This window comes from Caloenas nicobarica, chromosome 1, assembly GCF_036013445.1.
Source record: "Caloenas nicobarica isolate bCalNic1 chromosome 1, bCalNic1.hap1, whole genome shotgun sequence".
NCBI classification, from domain to species: domain Eukaryota; kingdom Metazoa; phylum Chordata; class Aves; order Columbiformes; family Columbidae; genus Caloenas; species Caloenas nicobarica.
Window position 1 is genome coordinate 97,612,238 of NC_088245.1, and position 16,955 is coordinate 97,629,192.

The 16,955-nt window shown below is 40.7% G+C and overlaps 2 protein-coding genes across 3 annotated transcripts in view; one reads left to right on the top strand and one right to left on the bottom strand.

Annotated features, from left to right (window-relative positions):
- Positions 1-1,038: 1,038 nt before the first annotated feature.
- On the bottom strand, positions 1,039-12,092 carry GTPBP6 (GTP binding protein 6 (putative)). The gene is made up of 10 exons (XM_065642057.1): positions 11,632-12,092; positions 9,223-9,360; positions 8,726-8,796; positions 7,124-7,254; positions 6,339-6,409; positions 5,740-5,898; positions 4,341-4,549; positions 2,812-2,960; positions 2,346-2,498; positions 1,039-1,867 (listed from the first exon to the last, which is right to left on the bottom strand). Exons 1-10 carry the CDS (start codon positions 12,023-12,025, stop codon positions 1,726-1,728), a joined length of 1,617 nt encoding a protein of 538 aa, XP_065498129.1. The 5' UTR covers positions 12,026-12,092; the 3' UTR covers positions 1,039-1,725.
- Positions 12,093-12,206: 114 nt separating this feature from the next.
- Positions 12,207-16,955, top strand: part of LOC135984748 (cohesin subunit SA-2-like) — a 63,413-nt gene continuing 58,664 nt past the window's right edge. For both annotated transcript variants that reach the window (XM_065627242.1, XM_065627251.1), the window contains exons 1-2: positions 12,207-12,288; positions 12,840-13,010. In XM_065627242.1, coding sequence (XP_065483314.1) covers positions 12,976-13,010 — 35 coding nt within the window. In that variant the 5' untranslated portion in view covers positions 12,207-12,288; positions 12,840-12,975. The remainder of the gene's footprint in view (positions 12,289-12,839; positions 13,011-16,955) is intronic.

The window sequence follows — 16,955 nt, forward strand, 5'->3', positions numbered from 1 at the left end:
GCCATCTTAAGACATATCAAGGATAAGAGGGTCATCAGGGACAGTCAACATGGCTTCACCAAGGGGAAGTCGTGCCTGACCAACCTCATAGCCTTTTATGAAGACATAACAAGGTGGATAGATGATGGCAGAGCAGTGGATGTGGTCTACCTTGACTTCAGTAAATCATTTGACACCGTCTCCCACAGCATCCTCACAGCTAAACTGAGGAAGTGTTGACTGGACGATCGGGTAGTGAGGTGGACTGGGAACTGGCTGAAGGAAAGAAGCCAGAGAGTTGTGATCAATGGGGGGGAGTCTGGTTGGAGTCCTGTATCTAGTGGAGTGCCTCAAGGGTCAGTTCTGGGACCAATACTGTTCAATATATTCATCAATGACTTGGATGAGGGAATTGAGTGCACTATCAGCAAGTTTGCTGATGACACCAAGCTGGGAGGAGTGGCTGACACGCCAGAGGGCTGTGCTGCCATCCAGCGAGATCTGGACAGGCTAGAGAGTTGGGCGGTGTAAAAATTTAATGAAATATAACAAGGGAAAATGTAGTCTTGCATCTAGGCAGGAACAACCCCACGTTCCAGTACAGGTTGGGGAATGACCTATTAGAGAGCAGTGTAGGGGAAAGGGACCTGGGGGTCCTGGTGGACAGCAGGATGACCATGAGCCAGCCCTGTGCCCTTGTGGCCAGGAAGGCCAATGGCATCCTGGGGTGGATTAGAAGGGGGGTGGTTAGTAGGTCGAGAGAGGTTCTCCTTCCCCTCTACTCTGCCCTGGTGAGACCTCATCTGGAATATTGTGTCCAGTTCTGGGCCCCTCAGTTCAAGAAGGACAGGGAACTGCTGGAGAGAGTCCAGCGCAGGGCCACAAAGATGATGAAGGGAGTGGAGCATCTCCCTTATGAGGAAAGGCTGAGGGAGCTGGGTCTCTTTAGCTTGGAGAAGAGGAGACTGAGGGGTGACCTCATCAATGTTTATAAATATATAAAGGGTGGGTGTCAGGAGGATGGAGCCAGGCTCTTCTCGGTGACAACCAACAGTAAGACAAGGGGTAATGGGTTCAAGCTGGAACACAAGAGGTTCCACTTAAATTTGAGAAGAAACTCCTTCTCAGTGAGGGTGACGGAACACTGGAACAGGCTGCCCAGGGAGGTTGTGGAGTCTCCTTCTCTGGAGACATTCAAAACCCGCCTGGACGCCTTCCTGTGTAACCTCACCTAGGTGTTCCTGCTCTGGCAGGGGGACTGGACTAAATGATCTTTTGAGGTCCCTTCCAATCCCTAACATTCTGTGATTCTGTGAACTTATCTGTATTTACATACAGCCAACAACATTTTGTTTACCAAGTTTCATTTTCTGAGGACCATCTGAGACACCTTAATAAGTATTTTACTCTGAAAAATTGGGTAAAAAACTTTATATAAGAAACTAGTATTTTTCTGAAGGCTCATTCAGATGCTATCCCGTGACTTCCATGTGTTTGAGGTCCACAGCTTATCGCCAACAACTCTTTCAACATTAAAAATTTAGTGCTGTCCTTGCACTTGCTGAGAGAATGAAGCTCAAAGCTCTCATTGTTTCCATACAGAAGTTGTCTGAAGCAGTGTCCATTTCTAAAATGCATCAAAAACATCAACTGGGGAAGAAATACACTCTCCAACACCCAAGTCCTTAAGTTCATTTCACATCTTCTTAACGAGATCAGTTTCTTTTCCTAGAAAAGGACGCAGTTTCATGGCATAAAAATCTTACTGTTAGGAAAGAGGTTTTTGTATCTGCCAAAAGCAGAACTGCTGATTATCACTTTCACCCTGGCTGTGCCATCTTCAGGCATGACTTCCACTTCCTGAACTGTTGCTTCTTTATAGAGCCAACTGTAAAAGTAAAAGCATATTAACATCTTAAAGGTATGACATCATACTGCATAAAACGTGATTTTTTTTTTAGGTCAACATGTTCCAGTCTGGGTAATTTAACACTTTAAAAGATGAAGTCGTTTGCTTAGGTTTTCATTTGCTACTTGCTGTTTGGAAATAGGGTATAATGTTTTCCTAGATCTTTCAGATTTGTGTTTTTATCAGAAACCTGGCTCCAGAACCCATGGCATGGTCTTTCAGGAAGTATCTTTTATTCTACTAACACGCAGAACTCTGTGAAGGACACTTTCAGCAGCAGACTCCAGGGTCCCTAATGGGGACATTTTTTCTCAATACGTGAGAAAACTTTGATGATTATCCCTATAATTCTTAATGCAGATTAAAATCAGTATGATATGACTCAGAAATTTTAAGACGTTCAAGACTGAGAGTTTCATGTTTCTCCAAGTCCTTCTTACAATTCAAAATTATTTACCTTAGCTGTGATCCCTCTAAGTTGACATTAACTGTCAGAATTTTCTTCCCTGTTGCTGCCAAAATTTTTTTCTCTATTTCTTCTTTCAGCTCTTCTAAACCATGTCCACATAGAGCAGAAATTGCTAAAGCATTTTCTTCGGCGGGTTTATACCTGAAAGGTAACAATTGCTAGCACATCTGCTCATGAAGATTAAGTTGTGAAAATATTCCAAGCACGGACAATTTAACTGTGTTACTTTATAAGAGCACCTTCCTCCAGAGGCCACTTCTTGTATGACTCAAGTGATTTCTTGTGTAATAATTAGAAGATAATGAATTCTTTTTAAGACTATAGTTACATATGTAAAAGACTGAGGAACATTACTAAATGTATTTAGAAGTGTGGGAGCTCTTTTCCAGTCTAAGAATTAAAAAGCTTCCAGACCATAAGAAATGTTTAAGCATACTTGGCATCTCCTGCTTACCTTTCTATCAAATCCACTTTGTTATGAACTTCAACCATTGAGTCCAATAAATGGCTGGGAAGATTAAGATTCTTCAGAACTGACAGAACAGTTGCTTTCTGGAGGTTGGTTTCTGGATGAGTAATATCCCTCACGTGAACTATCAGATCCTAGCAAGCATCCATATACAAGAGAGTTACTCAATGAAACACACCGGTTACCAGGTTGCAGAGGTTTTATACTATTTTAGCATTGCTAATTCACATAAGATACTTTCCTATTCTTTACATAATACACTGGCAGGTTAACACCGTAAAATAAACTACTATGCCAGTATTAAACCAATACTGGTTTTTGTACCATGATGGAAGAAAATCTGAAGCAGCTTAGTCTTTCACTTCACAGTGAGTATGAGTTGTCTCCATCAACCCTGAAACAAACCCTGTCTATCAAGCTAGTTACAGAATTCAGATTTTAAAAAAATAACTGATCTGATTTTTCAAAGCCAAGGCTGTGTAACAATAAGGCTTCAAAAATACTGGAGAACTCTAAAAAGGTTTTAGAGGAATAATGGTTGAAAAACTGTTTCAAAAATGGAGGGAAAAAACCCCATGTACCTTGTAATTCTATTTTTAAATTCAAAATTCTCCTTGTCCTTATTCTTAGCTCCGAAGATACTGTTACTGATGCTTCACTTAGAAAGCTTTATACAAAAGTTATGTTTCAAGTACATGCACAATCATGTTTGTCATGATAAAATCCAAGCAACCAAATTCAATATTGACATTCAAAATGTTTCGTCATCTTTGCTCAAGATACTGCTTCAAACTTCGTAAAATTACTGAAAGGAAATTTATTGCCTTTCATTTAACACTTCAGAATGAGAGACAAACAGGACAGTTGCATCCAGCTGTTGAAAGTCCTATTATTATACTACATGGTGAAGAGTCTAATCCGCAGCAGCATTTCGGCACCCAGCTACCACTGAATTCTATCTCTTGGACAACATAGGCTTTTTGTTTAAATGTCTGTGTATATGCAGCTTTACACTGTGTGATAAGACAGGAAACTAACTTTAATGAGATAATGACTGGAAAAGTACATTTATTTTTATGACATGCTGCCTGCATCACATCACAATTGCCCACTTTTAGTGCTATAGGAAACCTTAAGTTAAAAAAGGATCATTCCAGAGGCTTTATTTCATTCATTTATTTCACTCAAGAAAGCTGGCCTCAACTTATTCTGATGCACTGTTTAGGTTTTCATATATTTAATCAGCAAAATCTGATTTAGTTGGTTTATATATCATGGAGAAGGACACATACACTCCAAATAAACCCTTTCTCACATTTCTTCATATCTACATATTCTGCAAGATTTCAAGTGTTATGGTAAGCTATTTACCTTGTTATCTTAGGAGAGTACTGTAGTCAGTCAGACACTTCACTAAGAACAGCATGCCAATTAACTTCCCCTTTTTTGAAGGGCTGAGGACTACCTAAAAGGAAATGAATTTGATTTCTCAACTTTTATACTCGACTACTTACCGAGTAAGCCACTTCTTCTAACGTAGCTGAAAAGGACTCAACCAGGTTATGTGGGAGATCAGTCAGAAACCCAATAGTGTCAACATAAATGACCGCCATACGCGAGGGCAGGTACCCTGCATGGGCAGTAATATCAAGAGTGGCAAACAGCTGATCTCTGGGTTGAAGTCCTTCTTCGCCAGTCAAGGCTTTGATCAAGGTAGTTTTTCCTGATTAAAGAAAAAAGGACAAGATTTTAATGGCTTCTTTCAGGTAAAAATATATAAATTGCAAGGCTCGGGTGAGTTGTAACATATTTTTTCATATCTATTTCGCTAATTTAAATCTAGCTTATGATTAGTTGTCTATAGGATGTTAGGAAATCCAAAGACAGTCTCAACTTTTATAACTTGCAGTTGGATTTAAGGCCACATCTGGAAGCAATGCTGAAAAATCACCAGATGATCAAAGACTGAGCTGACCTGCAAAGTGACCTACCCCCATCTCTCACCTCTAAGACTATCTGAAGAGCACTGCCATGGCATCATTAGGAAGCATACACTTATGCACCCCTCAGTAGTCCTGTTGTCAAATAAAACAATTCAATATTTACTTGTTAAATCCAACAATAAACAGAAGCACTAGTAATAGGTAGCTTATTAGGTTTATGCTTTTATTGGGCGTTTCCTCATGAACCTAATACTAGAGGCATTTATTTAACTCAGTGAATATTTAACAGAATTTAGTCATTAAACTCAAGTGCTCAGTATATACCCTAGTTAAAGTGTTTCAATTATGGGTATGAAATTGTAATATATATATACATTGTTGAATCTTCAGTTTTAGAAGTATGGAAGTATGACATTTAAGAAAAACATACAGTGTAATCTAAATCTTTCTGTATATAACTGATAACACAATTAGCACAAGTTAAGTTTGTTTTTATAAAGGTCTGATAAGAAAATGAAATGGCCTTAAAATAATGTAACCTGAAAAAATGTCTAGTCCAAAGTCTATTTATGCCTTGTTTAAGAATCCACTGTGTAAGCTATAAGAAAAAAAATGAATAGTAGAAAACTTTTAGCTTTATTTAGGTTCAAGTAAGAAAGATTCATATAAAGGAACCCTAGCAGTACAGTCTTCAGCACTATATATATAAAATCTTCTTGGCACAATAGGTGCAAGGCATTTCTCCAAAACATGTCTTGAAGACAGCAAAAAAAAAAAAAAAAGAATCTAACTTCAACAAGCATAATTTGCTTTCCTAACTATATCCTGATTGACACGTATTCATTACACAATTTAAAAACTAATTAAAATACGAAGCCTTTTCACACTGAAATGAAATTCTGTTTAGAGTTTCTAATTCAAAATTAGACGTTAGCTCTTTCTTGTTACAATGTCACAAGTTTTTGCTTACCACAATTAGTATATCCCATTACTGAGATAACTGGAAACTCGCGTTTTCTGCGCTGAGTTCTAAGTAAAGACCTTTTTCTTCTTAGTTTATCCAGGGCATTCCTAATTTTAAGTTCTTTTTCTTTCAAGATACGATTTTGTGTTTCCATGAATGTTTCACCTGAAAAATACAAATGAATAGTTGGCAGAACAGTCTACAACAGAAAAAGCACATCAAGTGATGTTGTGCATTTGGAAATCAAGTGAGTTATCACTAGAGCATATGAAGTTATAAATAAGCAACTAAAACCACGTACTCTTGCCTAAGACAGAGTGATAAGTAATTATTAAAACATATGCTAAGCATTCTAGAATAACCATGTACACTTATGATAGACCCCTCTGGCAGTAAATACTCTGTCCATGGCCACTTATTGAGCCAGTACAGATTGAAAGTTAAAGTTACTTTCCAATAAACTTTTGTAGGTTCACTTAATCAGATACAGAACACTCCTAGTTTTCCCTCCCGGCCTCCTCCAAATAAAATAAGATGCAAATAAATTTGTTTAAAGGCTATGAAGGAAAAATATCATCTAATTCACGAGAATATTTAGAATTTACCTGAGCCCATAATGTATCTTGATCCACCCCTCTGCTGATCTAGCTGAGCCACCTCATTTTTCAGATTTGACCTGGCAGTGGAGTAACAGTTAATTAGAAGCAATTTTCTTTAATCAATGCCTACCAACTATGAAGCAGGAGTGATATTCTAATAGTACAAATAAACCCACTAATGGCAGAGCTCTAAATATACCTGCTCATGGTGAACAGCCTGGAGAAAAAAATCCAGATTTTGCTTGCTCCTCAACTGTGGTTTGAAAAATTATGCACCTCTCTTAGCAAATTATAAAGGCTATTCTGAAATTTCAGAGCCAAGGATGCCTCTCATACCATCCATGCAACTCACACCAACTACCATGTACAACTATTTCTATTCCATGTAATGTAGAAACGTGGAAAATTCAGATACAAATTAATGCCTTTAATATTCCTTGTTTATAGCTTCTCTTATTAAACCCATCAATATTATCTATACGACTCACATATCCAGTTCCTACGCATTCTTGCAATCCATCTTCTGCATTACAAAGAACCAAGACCTTTTCATGAGAAATATATTTTTTATCTATTGAACATTCTGGTTTTGCCTGTCAGCACTGCAGAAGCTTAAAACAATGACATTAAAGCAAACATTTCTACGCTCTAATCATTCACTGAGTATACTAAGCAAGCACCAAAACAGTGTAATTTTTCTTTATAGTACAGTATCACTATTTTTGTTGCTATGAAGAAATAGTCACTAGGGTATGTAAGTATCAGTATGTGATTTGCGCAGCTCGAGGTACCTGAGAAGCGGAATTTCAGCCAATGCGATCTGAAGTTTTGCTTCTTTGGTCCGGGCATTACAACGAAAAATGTGAAGTACAACTGTGTATCTGTCAAAGACTTTCACGCCCCAGGCATCTTCTAGTTCTTTCTTTAGCCATGTAAAACAAAATAATTTGCATGTTTTCTGTCCCCTGCAGTACCAGTACATCAATTCCTACACAGCACTATGGTTACGCTTGGCTGATGGACACTTGAACTCAGAGGATCTCATGATTACATTTCAATAGATGGGTAACGAGCATGTAAAGGCAAAATTTGGTTGACCATGAAGAAAGGTAAAAAAGAGAGTTTAGAAGGTAGAACTTCATTTTTTAGGCTCATCAAATTCAGTGAGAAACCTTCCATTGCCTCTAAGGGATTCTGACAACAGCTCTTACAGCGAATTTCAGAATCACAAATCTCAGTGGTTAAGTCCTTGCAAAAAATAATTATGAAGTGTTGGTATGGGAAACGATAGGGATAACACATGAAAAGAAAAAAGATCACCAAAATTAAAGAAAAATTAGAAAGAAAGTGGGAAAATTATTTATTAACCAGCTTTTCACTAAATACTTAAAAAGCCCCAACCAATGTCCAAACAAAAACACCACACATGCTCTAATTCAGCAAAAGACGCTCAAAGCATGCAGTAGTTTGCCATCTCTAAAATCCAGAATGCTAGTGTTTTATATATGTTCTCAAACACTTTCTTGAATCAACCCTGTTAGATTGCTCTTAAAATCTAGATTTGCTAAAAGAAATTTTTTTTAGCAAATCTAGTAGTAGAAATACTCATACTATAAATCAGGGAATAAAAACTGGGAAAATGAAATGAAACATTTTCAACTTCCATTTCATCAATAAATTGAAGCACTTGAGATAACTATATATTAGAGATATTTTCTACCTCTGTCCATTTTAAAATTAGGGAAAGCATTCAAAACTATCAGCAAAGCCCTAACGTTTGTGTGCAGTTTGCATGCACTTTACACCCTGTATGATGCTGTACATGCAAAAAACCTAAAAAGTATTTATTTCAGTTTCTCTAAGCATTTCAAAGAGCATCTACAGTTCATGCACCAGTTGTTTTACTGTTAAAAAAAGTGAAGCGTGCTCCTCCCCTCGATGTAATCCATCCGTTTAAAATATAGTTTCTTTTTAATGGTTAGGAATGAAAGTTTAAATATTTGAAACACTGAAATATAAACTTACTCTGAACTTACATCTCATATTCAAAATACAATACAGCACCCACAGAACTACAGAAAAATATGCTATCCATATAAGTATAGTGCTATATGTGCACATAAACTAATCCAAACTGTAGACATTCTTCATAACAAAAGTTGTGTTATCACCTCTTTATTTTGTGAAAAAGATCTGGAAAATGTCATGCATGAGAGCTGGTAACATATATATCAGCCAGACAAATGTAATAGCATTTAGTTTCCACAAAACTCAGACCAGGTCTCTTCACATATCATCCTTTGCAAATTCAGAGTTAGAACCGACCCCACTTCTCATAACATCAATAGCTTCTGAACAATACTGATGTAAAGAATACGATTATATTTAATTACCTTTGTTAGTGAAGATATTCTTTCCACATTCAAGAAGACAGCTGTCACATGGGGCAATTTTTTAATCTTTTCTAAAAGATGGATAACCATTACAAAATAAAGTGTTAAATGTCAATTCTCTTTTTAAAATATACAGAATATAAAACCATTTTTCACTGAGCAGAATGCTCATAAAATATCAAATGGCATTATATTCTTCACAGAACAGTTGTATTTGCACTAATTTAGTACTATGTAAAACAGCTGCCAGTTTCACTTATGTCAATCACATAAACGCAGGGATTGAGTTGTCTCACACATTTTCAGAGCGCATGGGTTGTTTCTATTCTTTGTTGCTTTTGTAACCTTAAAACAATTATTTGAATTTTGTTTGCAAACCTGCAAGATGGAAAACCAAAATTCTCTCTCTTCAGCTTTCATACTTATCCTTAAATAGTTCAGTTGCTGAAGTCTTCCATTTAGAATGATGCAGTGCTGAAAAAAATCTCAGTCCTTACCTGTCAAAACCTGAAGGTTTCCTTTGCCAAAAATAAACTTCTTGTCCAGATTTTTTGTAGGAATAATCATTTTATCTAAAACTGTCCAATTCTGAAGGGTATCGACAAGAGCAACAGCTTCAGCAATCTGTAATTCAGCTTTAGGAACACCAAAAAAAAAAAAAAAAAGATATACCAACATAACCTTTCTCAGATTTTTCAATAATTACATGCATGAACAGGTAAAGACTAAGTTACACTGATATTCTATGAGGGTATTTTATTTTAGCCAGTAGCACAAAGAGCAAAATGTCTTACCTCTAATCAGAATAATTAAACTTTTAGTTTGATGCAGTTTTACCACAGAAAGCATCTTTCTGCCAGTACAAGTTATTTCTGTAGTTGCTGATTTAAAAAAAAATTAACTGTATTGTCAGCAAAGAAAATACCAAGCTTTTTGCCTCAACGAGTAAAATGAATTACTAGTTGGAAAATAAATTCTGTTATTTTAGATGAGCACAAAACCACGTAATTAATTCCTTGCCATTTTGTGGCAATATTATAAACCATTATCTTGCTGCTAACTTCACTGGTACTTATTCATAGAGGACCTACACTGATTTATGACTTGCTAAAACCAGTCGATTCCAATCCTGCATTCTGGGTCATCAGTCATTTTGGGGGATTTTTTTAAAGATCTACATGGCAAAGCACTGACTTTTGAGGACTTCATGAAATCACAAAGACTACATGGACATCAGATCAGTAGATCCAGTTTTAATTTGCCAAGTGGGAATACATTCTTCTTTTCATCGGATTTGTCAGGTTTCTCTAGATAGCAAAACATAATTGATGCATTAAAAAGGTTACCTTGGTCCAAAAGGTATTATATTTTTAAAGATAATCATGATCCTCTTTCTCCTCATACTGTTAGTGTTCCTTGAAAAATGCACAGATTTCCCATTGCACCTGTGGTGTTTCTACAATCATCCCAAAACATTTGTTCAGACTTCAGGCTCTTCATCTGGAGGGCCTAAACAGATGGAAAGGGATCACTGCTATTCTTCTGCATGTCTGGACAGAAAGGTGCCTTCGTTTTTTTGTTTGTTTTGGTTCTTTTTTTTTTGTTTTTTTTTGGTTTTTTTCAGTTGTAAAATAGGAATGCTTATGTAGGTTCTGAAAAGGTTACAACTTTTATTCTGCAAAGTGACAATTTATTATAATTAGCAGCACTAACAAAACTGAATTACATTTAGGTTTGTCACATAATGAACTTGAATACAAGAAGTATCATATATAAATTGACACATATATAAAACAAACTTACAAAACACTTAATCTTTTCTATTACAACTGCGTAATTAGAGGAGTGCTTGGAGAAACAACATCAAGCCAAGTTCATCACATATCTGAAGCGTGCATCATTAATGCATACATATTAGCTACATAGATTTCTGAGAGAAATCCAAGAGTAGCAATGCTAATTAAGGTCCTTCTAAAGGAATTATTAGCGACTGCGTCCCTGTGTAACTACACAAAGGCACTCCTCTAAGTCCATGGGACGACTTAATTACATAGGACCTCATCTTCACCACTTTCTTCTATGGACAGGAGAGCTCTTTGGCCAAGTAATGGGTAAGCCTAAAGCTGAGGAAGAACTCCTGCCTCCCCCTGCCAGGCAGCATAACTGAGGGCTGATGGCCACTAACATTCGGCTGATATGGGGGAAACCCAGCTGCTTCCTTAAACAAGCTAAATACTCTGTGCACCAAGTGGTTCTGCTGTCTAAGACCCAAAGTCAGTGTGATTCGCAGGTCAAAGTGCCAGTCTGGGAACAGCCCCTGAGGGTATACCCACTTTAAAAAGTTATCCACCCACACCGACCTAGACCTGTATTCAGAGTTTATATTTGGCAGTTTTAACACTGTAATCACAGCTCTACTCATAGAATCACAGAATGTTGAGGACTGGAAGGGACCTCGAAAGATCATCTAGTCCAATCCCCCTGCCAGAGCAGGAACATCTAGGTGAGGTTACACAGGAAGGCGTCCAGGCGGGTTTTGAATGTCTCCAGAGAAGGAGACTCCACAACCTCCCTGGGCAGCCTGTTCCAGTGCTCTGTCACTCTCACTGAGAAGAAGTTTCTTCTCATATTTAAGTGGAACTTCCCGTGTTCCAGTTTGTACCCATTACCCCTTGTCCTATCCTTGGTTGTCACCGAGAAGAGCCTGGCTCCATCCTCCACGCCACCAGCACCAATTCCCCAGCTGCGGCCCCGCGGGCCGCAGCCGTTCAGAACAGGGCCGACCCCGGGACCCGAGGCGGGCACAGCGGGAAGGCGGCTCGGCACGGCGGGCTGCCGGCACCCGCGGCGGCCCGACCCCGATCCCCGATCGCCCCCGGTCCCGGCGCGGCCACACACACACCCACCCGTGGTGAGCGGCGACTTCCTGGGGCCCCACTTGACCGCCGGGTGCACCACGGCCACGCGCTGCGCGCCGGGCCCCACGGCCAGCGGGGCGGGGCCCAGCAGCTCCTCCAGCTCCGCGTCGTCCTCCTCATCACCGACATCCTCCTCTTCTTCTTCATCATCATCATCATCATCGTCCCCGCCGGCGCTCTCTGTCACCCTCCACCGCCTTTCGCCGCCCGCCCGCGGCGGCTCCCCCCTGCCCGGCGGCCGCTGGGGAGCCCGCAGGCGAACGGCGGCGCTGAGCGGGCGGGCGGAGAGCGGCCCCCCGCGGCACCGGGCCCCGCCGAGAACCGCCGCCGCCGCCCACCTGCAGCGCAGCAGCAGCGCCTGCGAGAGGCGGCCGGGCCCCATCGCCACCGCCTCCCCCGGGCAGGGCAGCGGGGAGGGACCGTCCCGGGCGCGTCCTTCCGCCCTCACCCCGGCCGCTACGGAAGCCCCAAAGGCACCGGCGCACCGCGAACCTGCACCGCCCGCTCGCTGTGGCGGACCACGTGACAGCGATACTCGCCTCTGATAGGCCGGGTGGTGCCCGGGCGCGGCTGTGATTGACGCTGAGCCGGAGCCGGGGCCCGAGCGGCCGCAGCGAGGGGAGGGGGCGCGTCCCTGGGGGGCAGGTGAGTGTCGCGTCCCGTCGTCCCTGCGCCGTCCCGCTCTCCCTTCTTCCCATCGCCGCCGTCCCGGGCCGCGGCTGCCGCCACCCCCCCAGCCTCCCCCGGCGCGGCTGCGTGCGGGAGCGCACGGGTGGGTGAAGGTCCCGCCAGTCGCGGGCCGGCCCGCCGCGCGTTACGTCCCCTCAGGGCGGCAGCAGCAGCAGCAGCAGCGGCGGCGGCGATGGCCCTGAGGCGGCCCCGCCGGTGCGGGGTGCGGTGCCGCCGGCGGTGCGGGGTTTGCCCGAGGGGGAGAAGGAGAAGGAGGAGGAGGAGGAGGAGGAGGAGGAGGGAGGGATGAGCGGGCCGTGCGGCCCCGCCAGCCCGCTGACCGCCGGCGGCTTCGTGCGCGCTGCCGCGTCGGGGCTCCTGCCGGGTGCGGCGGTGCCGCCTCCGAGCGCTCCTCTTGGGATGGATGTATTTCTCGAAGCCGCAGACTTGGTTTGCGGGGAGGCGTTCTGACTTAATTTTAGGAGAACCACTCGGAATTAACCCTTTCTGTTTTATTTTCTTGGCAGTTTCTGACGGCTGTTTCGCCGGCAAGAGCCCGAAGCTTTGTTGAGTTTTTAACACTACCGATCTTGGTGAAGTTTCCTGAGAAGCGGTGCTGCCCGTGTTAGCTGCTGCCTGCGCTGCTGAAATAATGTAGCGGAAATGATAGCCGAGCCCAACACCCTACCCACCCAAAAGTAAGACCTGGCACGGGTTGCCTGTTAACATTTAGTGGTAAATTAGGGTGCTGTCCCTCGAATTTGTGCTCTGCAGATGCTGGGGCAGTCTACAATGTGTCATTTTGGGTGAGAGGGGGGGAAAAAAAAGGGGATTTGTTGTGCACTGTGTCTTATTACTAATGTGCCCATTTTATTCTCTTGTATGTATTGTTTAGCATCTTCTTAATGTACTTTTTTTGCTGATTGGCAGGGACCTTTGCCTTACAAGCTTTTCTGTGCTTTACTCACTACGCTGCAAATGGACCTACTTTGAAAAAAATATAATGGGCAGATTCATAGTCAATGTATGCGTTCATTTCAGTGTTGAATTTGGGGTGCTGAGAGGGAAGAGTGCTAAGTAATCTGTACTCTTCCTGTTAGCATTGAGGGGGGCATCGCTTCTCTAGCTGTTTTTATCAGGCATACGTCAAGGCTTCTCCCTTTCATAACGTATTTTTCAGTCGTCAGTTGAGATGATCTATAAGCCAAATGTATTCACATCATTGTTTACAGAATGGTATTTGGAGGTAAAAAGAGCAGACATAAATAAATAAATGGTAAAGTTAAAACATTTGGGCATATCTTATCTAGTTTCAAAATGTGAAGCATTTTAGATGTCCAGTGTTGCATGCGTTGGGCTCATTGCAGCCCAATCTTTGCTGATTCTGTCACATTCTGAGCAAGTCTGCTGCAGGTCTTTTACTTCATTCTTTTGCTTCATACAGTTAGACTCTATGATCTTAAAGGTCTTCTCCAACCTAAATGATTCTATGATTAAGCTCTAATGAAAGCCAAGAGATGTATTCCTCATAGTCTATGATGACAATTAATATAACTTCCTGTATATCCTTTCCAGTATGTTTCATCTGAAGCCCATCTCTCCGTTTCAGAAGTGCCAGGAAGATACCTGGCAATTGTTTAGCTGAGTTTCTTATGTTGCTTCTAAAAGATGAAGCAGTTGTTTTGAAATTTATATTTTAAAAAACCTACAGGTAAGATTCCTTCAGTAAAAAAGATTAACTGTTCCTTTTACACAGCTAAAGGAATGTTACCTCTCTTCTAAAGAAGTAGCTTTCTTTCTGAGTGTGAGTCATTGAGTCTGCTCCAGATGTTTATTAAGATGAGAAAACTGAAATCAAAAATTCTCACAATAATATTGTGTATGAGTACTAGATGAAAGGCTTTGTGTCCTTCTTGCCTCAACTGTTTTTATATCAGTAATACTTCAAGTGGTAGTGAAAAGACTGTATGGTGGCAGGAATGTGAGATAAAAATGCGCGTGTGAGCCATATGAAAATTAGGATGAGATAGGATTGGAATTCTGCCTGTGCTTTCTGACCGATTGCTGATGGAGACAAAGTAAATGGCTGAGAACTGTTTCTTACCAGGGCATGAGGCAGTGAATTTGGTTAGTGTAAAAAATGGTCAGTATGGTGCAGACTAACATAGGAGAGAAAAAAATAGAAGACTAGTGTCAAACATACTGTTGCACTCATATAGCTGAAAATATGTTCAGTGAAGTTGCGTATAAGGATCACTGCAGAAGTGATTGCATGTTATCCTCAACTAGATACGGTAGTTCCTGTTTTGCTCAAGAAGATAAGACAAAGTCTTAATTATGTTTACAGTTTCTTCAACAGAAACTTAGTTATGCAAATAAAAACTACATTAAAATATCTCATTTAATTTCTAAGTGGTTTCATGGGGTTCAGTTCTAGGCTCTGGTCTAGTTTCTGCAAATGTTTAACTACCTGCCTTATGAATAGCCTTATCAGTAACATCAGTATTAAAAGGAAGAAAAAAAAAGTGAACGGACAAATATGAGTATTGATAGTATCTGGATTTTTAAAATCTCTGCTTTTGCGTAGGTTGTCTTTGTAGCATGGTGCTTCTTGTGGCATTGCGCTGTGCTGTGGCGCACTAATAACTGAAACAATTAGAAACTAAATGGCTTTTTGGTATTAGTATTTAGTGCTCAGTTATGCTGGTTGGGCATTTAAGACAGATGCTTAGTGCATGTGTGAAAGTTACTCCAACTGGTTTCATCACAGAGATGTTGTTTTACTTGGCGTTGTTAGCACAACTTGAGGAAACTGTAGATCAATGGTCTTCTCGTCCTTTCAGGTTTTGCTGAGCTTTGGCAAGCATGATGTTCCATATACGAGGCATTCACTTTTTGAGCCCCTTTTGCTACAGGTTCATTTTCCCTGGCATAAGCTGACAAAGTAAATAGCACAGAGCCATCTGTAGTGTCATCCTTCAGGATGTTCTTGGGAAAGAGATGAGTTAAAGCTTCAAAGAAGTATATTCTAGACAGAGATATGAAAAAGCCGTACATGATCAGACAAGTACTAAACTGAACTGTCCTGCAGCCCTTCTGTGTTTTTGTTTTTTCTTTTTTTTTCTTTTTTTTTTTTTTTGTTATTTAGATGTTTTAATCCAACTTGGACTCAATTATAGTTGCTGTAATCAAATGAAGTGCATTTACTTTTGTTTTGGAGTCAAGTAAGTTGCTAAATAGTACATGCAAACAATTCAGGAAAGTTGTTTGAGAGTGTGTTGAGTGTTACATTGAGGTATAATGCAGAAACAGGTAACACATGTTACCACAACATTGGCTGGCATCTGAGTTGTAGTACTAGTGAAACTGTGCAAGTAAGGACAAGTTAGTCCAGCCTCATGATGTTGCATTCTGCTTTGAAATCAAGAGTGAAAGGATTTAATCATGTAGGAGAAGCAGCTCCTTGACAAACACGTTTGGATTCTTTTTGTTTATTTGTGATCCGTAGAAGAGTCTGGAAAGAGCTAACTGTGGTCAGAAAAGCAGTGCGTATTGCTGTCTCTTGCTGCTTGTTCTTTTCAGCTAGGAGGTCCCTACTGGTGCTTGAGATACCTAATCTCTGTGGTCGCAGTTGCAAATCAAAGAAAACATTTGAAAATTTTTGCAGACTATTGCTTATAGCATGCTGACTCAGTTCTGAACTATAGTTCATCCCTCTCTTTCTACAACATGCAGAAGTCTGGACAACTGATGTAAGAATTGGTTCACCATGAATTATTTTCTTGGCTTTTATCTGTCAAACACTGTGGCACATTTTGAACTTTTCTATGACGAGATGTTCGTTGAATTTAACTTTCATTGGACTTCTCTCTGTAGGGAAGTTAAGCATTTGCAGAACTGGTATTTAGAAATTTCATATATTTTAATAGAATTTTATGTTTATGTAGAATTTTTATAAGAGTCTTTGGAAGCCTAATTCTACATTGCTTATGGTGAAGTGTCTCAATAGAGTCAAAAAGTGAACTGAGATGTGTTTAAATAAAACCCTCTGTCTGCTCTCACTAGTAAAATAACATCAAGACCTTGGTCCTGCAGTTGATGCTATTCAGCCTTAGGATTTGCTTTGTGGAGGCAATGTCTGGCTGAAACAATCTTGGGAAGAAAAACAACAGCAGTGCTTAGCTGGCATTGATAAACCTAGCTGGAGTTGAGCTGGCTCTGCATCAGTTAATTCTCCATCTGGGTTCTCCAACACTGGATATTGGAGAGCTGACTATACGTGGCAGTGTAATACATTGTTTTTTTCTTTGTAAAGTGGTCACTTGTGCTAGTACGCTTTCTTGTTGCAGCAGTCTCATGAAAATGGCGATTACTGTACACTGCCATATTTACTTTTTTGTGTCTTCTTATAGTACAAGTCAACTGGCTTCATGTCCTGGCCACCATAGTTAAAAAGGAGGCCATAGCAGCCAGCCACCAGTACTGGACCTGCTGCACAAGTGGGATCCAGCTTGTCTGCTCAAACTTGATCTTTGACAAAGCACATTGTTAGCATTGGGAATGATGAAAAGAGGCATGATTTGATTGCAGATAAGTGTATGGCTTCAGATCTCCCAGAAGGTGCATCTTTATTTATAACATTA